Source organism: Aplysia californica, unplaced genomic scaffold, assembly GCF_000002075.1.
Source record: "Aplysia californica isolate F4 #8 unplaced genomic scaffold, AplCal3.0 scaffold00390, whole genome shotgun sequence".
NCBI lineage: Eukaryota > Metazoa > Mollusca > Gastropoda > Aplysiida > Aplysiidae > Aplysia > Aplysia californica.
In genome coordinates this window covers 30014-37394 of record NW_004797660.1, presented here as the reverse complement: position 1 = coordinate 37394, position 7381 = coordinate 30014, and the positions used below count along the sequence as shown (strand labels likewise).

The 7381-nt window shown below is 42.9% G+C and overlaps 1 protein-coding gene across 1 annotated transcript in view; it reads right to left on the bottom strand.

The window, feature by feature from the left end:
• The window catches only part of LOC101854967, a gene marked incomplete at its 5' end in the record, with an annotated part of 70016 nt that overhangs the window by 32738 nt on the left and 29897 nt on the right, over positions 1 to 7381 (bottom strand). The window contains 5 exon segments of the mRNA XM_013085618.2: positions 126 to 322; positions 825 to 2272; positions 2887 to 3121; positions 3682 to 3791; positions 5501 to 5629. Of these exon segments, the coding sequence (XP_012941072.2) occupies positions 126 to 322; positions 825 to 2272; positions 2887 to 3121; positions 3682 to 3791; positions 5501 to 5629 (2119 nt within the window).

Here is a 7381-nt window from a genome sequence, read left to right as displayed (position 1 = left end):
AGAGAGAGAGAGTGAGAGAGAGAGAAAGAGAAAAAGAAAGCTGAAAAGGGGAAGAAGTTGAATAAGAAGCACCTACTGCAAAAATCAGAGAACTTTAAACAAACACTGGTAGGCCTACATCCTACCATAGACAAGAACATCCTCCGTGTTCATGGCCTCCGTGTCTTTCTCGAAGTTGAAGAACACTCTGGTGTTGTTGGTGAAGAAATGTTTGGGGATGAACATGGTGACCTCGACCTTGGTCTCGCTGGCAGACATAGCGCTGTACACGCCAGAGGCGAGAGTGAGCACGCACAGGGTCGACAGCAAGGTCAAGTTCATGCTGAGGGAATGACAACGGGAAAACTTTTTTCACAACGGCATTGAATTTTGTAACATGTATTTTAATTTGGTAACATTTTAAATTTATTTTTATAAGAAGAAAACATGGCAAAGTTTAGATTTTTAAAGGTGAGTTCATGGAATTAGTAATTATTCCTTAATTTCAAGTTTTAAAAACTTAATTCCGTACACTTTGGTAGAGGTAGAGACCAGACCAATATGTATCTAATTAGAAAGTAGATTCAAGATGCAAGTACAGTTAACTGCTAGACTGAGTAAAATCCATAAACCAATTCTCATTTAGAAATAAATGAAAGACAGCATCATAGACAGTAAATAAAAGCATGTTAGGACAAATTCTAGGTACAGGGACTCTACACACTAACAACAAACAAAAAGGACTACATAAAACAATGAAGTTACTGTGGTTGGAAATCCTACGATAATTCAGTATTATAATGGCCATCTCTGATAAAATGGAAAAATGAGAGGAAAAAGCTCACTAGGTAGGAGCCAGCTTTGTTCCTGGTTTTCCTCCTCTCCTCTGTCCACTTGTCTCTTGACTAGACCCTTCACTCTTGTTCCCCGGCCGCTGAATCTGCACGTACTCCCCGCTCCCTCTGTTCGGCCCCCCAGCACCACCTGTCTGCTCCCCCTCTCTCTGCTTTCTCGCCACCATGTGCGGTGGGGGCTTGTAGAAGTTGGGGGGTGGGGGGAACTCAAATACGGTGTCCGACAGCCCCCTGTCTTGTTCTGGTGGTGGCGGGAGGGGAGGGGAAATATCCGTTTGCATCACAGCCGCCTGTGAGCCCGACGCCACTTGCGAGCCCGTGTCCCCTCCGGTCTTGTTTCTGTCACCTCCTCCTAGTATGATGCTGCTGTTGGGCCGAGGTTTCACCGTACTCAGCATGCGAGGCGTGTTCGGGCCCGGAGATTTCAGCGCTCCAGGGATAAGCTTGATGTCGTCGTTGACTCTCCCTTTCTCCCCCGGGCGGTTCATGGGGAAGCCCAGGGGGCTGGGGAGTCCCCCGTCAGAAAACACATCCTCCCCGTCCAGAGGGGGTATATCGATATCCGAGTCGAGGTTGTAGTACGTGTTGCCATCATCCCCCGCGTCAAAGATCTCGCTGCTGCCGTACATCGACGTGGACTTTGCGCTCCCACTGACGACACTCTGCTGATCTTCCCGAGGGTCTTCGGGGATGTCCCCCATCGAGGCAAAAGTCTGCGCAAACCATGAACCGTCCAGCTGATACTTTTGCGCAACATTTTGAAAAAGTTCCTCTGCTGTTTCGTTGCCAGATGAAGTGCCGTTGCCACTGTCTCGCGACGCCACGCCTTTCTTGGGTGTGGATGTGTCCATGCCAAACGTGGACATCACAACGGGCTTTAGCTCCGACGGCTTCATGTAGAGATTCCCCGGCCTGCCCGCTGCGGGTCCCATCCCCTGTTTGTCTCCCTTGGAAGAGTTGGTCTTGTGAACATCAGCCAACACAAGCATCATGGGGTCTGTCTCCGAAGGATCATTAGCGTAAGCCGGTTCTGTGTCGGAATTTTTCAGATTCGACACTTTCTCCGTGCCCTTCCCAAAAGTACTCATGGACCCGTCAGTGCCTCTCCTGCCCTCAAAGTTCACCTGTAGGTCAACGACAGAAGCTGCACGGCTATCCGAACTGTCGGAGAGAAATCTTTCCTTGCTGCCAATGATGTCATCAGTGTCGTCTTCTGAGCCCTCCTCTTGCTCCGTTGGCACGCCTGTGTACATACCGTTCTGCGTGCGCCGTGACGGAGGGGCTTTCCTGCCGCCCCCAGATTTTCGGATCATATCTTTGTGGACCGTTTTGGCCTGAGAATTAAATTTGCTCTGGATGAGATTTCTCTCCTGAGGGTCGCTGTCTTCTGTTTCTGCGGGAATGTCTGCCTCTCCCTGAAGCTTCTTTTGGAGTTGTTCCTGAAAGATTGTGGGACACAGTTATGTTATGAAGAAAATTTTTTTAATGGAAACTTTATGAGCCTACTTATTACCAGTCAAAAAAAAAAATGCAGGAATATTGAGAGACCATTATGTTAAAAATGGTGACAAAATGTATTTCTAGACAATATGTGAAGCCTCGATGTGAAATCAGGCACTCTTCAAAACAACGAAATCGAAGACACCTGCAGATTTACATCGCTTTGGCCATTTTTATCTCTTTTTTTTTGGCTCAACACTTTATAAGTCCGTTTATAAACATATTTCTGGGTATATTTTACAGAAAAACATTTATTAACTCTTCACCTCCGAGGTCGGTAAACCCACTATGTCAGGGCCCTTTTTTGGTACTAAAGCTAAAAGAAACAACTTAATTGGTCATTAAATCAAAACAAGTAAACCTATTTTGATAGTTCTTCTAATGAACGAAATCTTGATAAAAGAGACCTGTTTGCAAAAATTAATAATTTGACGTCGAAGTCGTCGTAAAAGAATTTGCCAGAGCCGCTGCCAGCTGGGAGTGGCTAGCTGAGATAAAGAGTTAAGGGCGTAAAAACACAATATACACAATTACAATTTCACTTTCCACTAACCAATTCCCGCTCCTCAGCCTCCTCCTCTTCTGGCATCTCTGTGACCTGCCGCAGTTCCTCGTCACATCTCAGATTTCGCTGAAAGTCTTCGTCGCCGCGCATACCTCCCTCGCCCTCCGGAGGAAGATGCACCATCTGGATGCTGTTCCGCGACCTGTAGACCGTGCCTTGCTGGGAGGAACTTGCAAAACTTTTGTGTTCTGGGAAGTCGGACTGTTTGCATTCCAACTTGTACCTGATTGAGAAACGGAGAAAAAGTCGCAATGAATGTAACTCTTGTCATTGTAACTGTAACTTTTAACTAATAGCTTACGTTAGTCACGATAACAACGTTGCAAAATGATCATCATTGTAACAGCAAACACTCAACTCCATTAACAACTTCAGAGACTTCATCCTGTTCTAAGTTTGTGTATACCGCAGCAACAAGAGCCTTTCTATTCTATATAATCTAGTGTAATTCTGAACACCCAAGAAAACTCTTCTCCGCACAAACTAAGCATAGACAGACAACTGTACATTATCATTCCAAATAAAAAAACTATAAAACATTCCATGCCACCCCTAGAGTAACGACCTAAAAGTGGGTAATGGAAGTGATCTTAATGATTATCATTCCATTCTTATTGATATTAATGTAATAATAATTATTATTATTATTATTAATATTATTATTATCATTATTATTGTGGATTTCAAACTACAAAGACGTACAACATGAGAAGAAAAAAAAACAACATTGATGGTACTTCTGAAAAGACCAAGTCAAAAGTAGAAAAAAGCATGCAAACTAACCATTGTATTGACTTGGCCAAAGTGAAGATGCCGACGATGATGGTGAGAGCGATGGCAGCAACGACGAGCCACGTCAAGTTAAAGATGCCGGCGACTGCCTTCTCTTCTTTCTGTTGGGTGGGAGAAAGGGAAAGTGGTGGGAAATGTATTTTATATATTATGTTAGAGTGTGATCAAATTAATTTCAAATGTGTGTGTGTTTTTCTGTTTTGTTTGTGTGTGTGTGTGTGTGTGTGTGTCCGTTTATGTCACACCGTTTATGTCACTGTTTCATTCAGTGTGTGTGTGTGTGTGTGTGTGTGTGTGTGTGTGAGAGAGTGCGAGTGGGCATTCTTGTGCAAATTGTGTCTTTCAGGATCTGAGTTTGTGCAGGTGTAGATTTGTGAGTGAAAGAGGGAGAAAGAGAGTAAAGGGAAGGGAAAGACAGAGACCACACAACAAGACACACAGAGAGAGAGGGGGGGGGTACAGACAGACATAACACAGAAAGAGACTGGACAGAGACAGAGAGCCACACACACACACAGACAGAGAGAGAGAGAGAGAGAGAGAGAGAGAGAGAGAGAGAGAGAGAGAAAGAGAGAGAGAGAGAGAAAGAGAGAGAGAGAGAGGGAGAAAGAGAGAGAGAGAGGGGGAGAGAGAGAGAGAGAGACTTTACCTACTAAGAAATCATTCAACATTTTTTTTTTAAAACATGCTGCAGTTAGAAAAGAGGTAGATCTATGGCAAACGTGCATTTTAGGTGCGAAAATTATTAAACAGAAAGCACAACAATAACACGTAATTACGTGCGTTGTTCATAGCACATTTATAGATAGGCTTAGGGGATAATTGTCAGAGCAGCTAGGCCAATAGATCTCTAGATCTAGTTACTCCTTGCGGGAGGTACCAAACCGTCTGCGCAATTTTCGTTCTTGATGTGAAGTGTGTTCAGTCGTGGATATCTGGATCGTCTGAGCCCACAAAGAGATGCTTGTGAACAACAACTGAAAATTTACTCGAGGCAAAATTGAATATTTGAAGTGTCTTTTCAATAAACATGTTATTGTTGTACATTGGGTCAAGATCGAAATATCTAGATTAATACTAATAAACAAAAATAATAACTTGCTACAAGTGCAAGCAATAACGTGTTGTGGTTGTAGTTTTACATTGAGTCCAAAAATTTAGGCGAAGCACCCAAAATGCACTTTTACTAGAATCTAGATTCTAGATCAAGGTATCTAGATCTATTCTAGATCTAGATATCTAGATTCTAGATTTATCTAGATCTAGATCTAATCTAGATTCTTGACCAATTGGAACAATTGTTGCATTGAGGTAAGATTTTGTCACGAAAAGTACCGCGTGCGCTGAGAGCGGCCGATAATGAGGCGGCGGCCGGTAACGAGCAATGCACTCTAGATCTAGATCTAGATCTATATAATCTAGATCTAGATCTAGTAGATCTATAATGTGACTGGATTCTTGGGTGTAAAATCTGTGGCCACCTATAGATCTAGAAATCTAGATCTAGATTAGATCTAGATATCTAGATCTAGATTAGATCTAGATTCTAGATCTAGATGTCTAGATCTAGATATCTAGACTTTAGATCTAAATCTATTAAAAGTTAAAAGAGTTAAATTCTCTATTGTTAAAATCTGTAAGTTCAAGACTCTATAGGCAGGTTAGCTCTAGATTTCTAGATCTAGAATCTCTAGATCTAGATCTAGATCTAGATTAGATCTAGATTCTAGATCTAGATTTTTAGTAAAGATCTAGATCTAGAATCTAGATCTAGATCTAGATGTGACATCACAAACACTGATGTACTCACAATCTGCAGCACAATGCCGCCCCTGAGCGAGAAAAGCTCGGCTTTGACATCGTAGGCTTGTTGCAAACTTGGAGCAGTGATGTTGACAACCACTCGAAAGTCACGGGATTCCACCAGCTGGACAGAACCCTGAAATACAGAAACATTATTTTTTGTTATAAAGAGTAGATGTCGCTCAATGAGACATGGGCTTACTGGGCCTAGGCCTGGATAGATCTAAATTAGATCCTAGATCTTGATCTGCTAGGCTACTTTTATTGTAATTTTAAACCAAAGCAAAGAAAACGAGAAAAGGCGGGCTGGAGGTTGGGCGGGAAAGATGTATGTCAGATGTCAGATGACAGATGAAAAAAAAATGGGAGCCAAAAACTTATAATGCATAGACAAGGCAATCATAAAATCTTATAATTTATTTTATTTAACGAAGTTATTTTTTAACAATACATTCAGCATGAATCAACTGTTTTACTGACACATGTTACAAACATTTCCAAAATCTTCTAAAACAAAATATAAGAATAAAAGCCAAATTCCTGCAGTTGGATGAAAAGCTTAATAGGCAATTTACTGAAATGTTGACAAGTAATAGGCAGCAGTTGCAGCAGTTTGAAGCAAATTAGGACATGACGTATGGGAAAGGCATCGAAGCAAAAATTGTTAATTTAGTAATTCCCAGATCGGCGGACGCAATAAAGCGTTTAACGCACACATTTTCTAGAATACAGCTAACATGTGTTCACAAATATATTAATCTGTTAAGACAAGTCATTGTGCAAAAGCTAGAGAGTCTGTGTTCAATAGTTTCAAAAGTATTTGACAATATCAATAAGTGGCACCACGAATTTTGGACCGCACCATAGTTAGGCCTACTCCACTTTGTAGGCTACTTGTACTTACTTCCCCCCTTCCCCTTCTCCCCTTCCACCCCCACCCCGACCCCAACCCCACTCGACAAAAACAAAATCTTAATTTGTAAAAATCGCGATAACCTTCGACCTGGATAAAGTAAATTAGCACACGTGTTGGAGTGGGTTCTCTCTCACGTCTCACGGCCTTCCTCTGTGACTAATGCCAGCGTCAATAACGATTCGTTCCTGAAGGCCCCTGTTTGAAATGCTCTTGCAGTTAAACGACAATCTTGCGGTTAAATGGCATTTCCTCTTTACAAAAGTGAGCAATTACCCAGATAACCCGGAACGAGCAGGGTCGTGGAGATAAACGAAGTTAATGCCCCCTTTTCGCGACGATTTCCGTTCCCTCCATCACACGTCGGGTCTTTGAAGCATAGATTTGTGCCTCTACTGGCCCTCTACCTAGATCGCTCACTGCCATGGCCGACACTCTTTGCGTTCTATAAAGAGAGTTCGCGGGGGCTCTCGTGACCAAGAGGTTCGCCTTTTATTCTAAGGTCCCTGGTTCGAATCCCAGTAACTTAGTGAGTGAAACATTTTTTTCTCTAAAATTGTCTCCTTTCACCTCCTTTCCTCCACTCTAACAATGTTCTGCCGTCTGCTTTCTGCCCCCACCCCCTCACCACGTTTGCCCCTACTCTGAGTTCCTGACTCTTTCTGCAACATTTCTACTGCTACTCCTTGGCTCCATCTTACTGCTGTCTTTCAGCCACACTCCTTATCTTCTGGTAGGAAAGATCTACACCAAGCCTTCTCGGACAAGGGCGAAAAATCTCAGAGGTCTCGCGAGCAAGTTGCGCACGTTAAAGACCTCTAGGTGGTCCAAAATCGATTAGAGTAGGCTTCGACAGCCACCCGGGCAAAATTCAAAATTCCCTTCCAACTTGAAATGTTTAATGTGTCTCGCGCGCTCATACGACCTTATTGCAGTTGTGAGCGCCGTAAAGCACTTACAAAACACACACACACA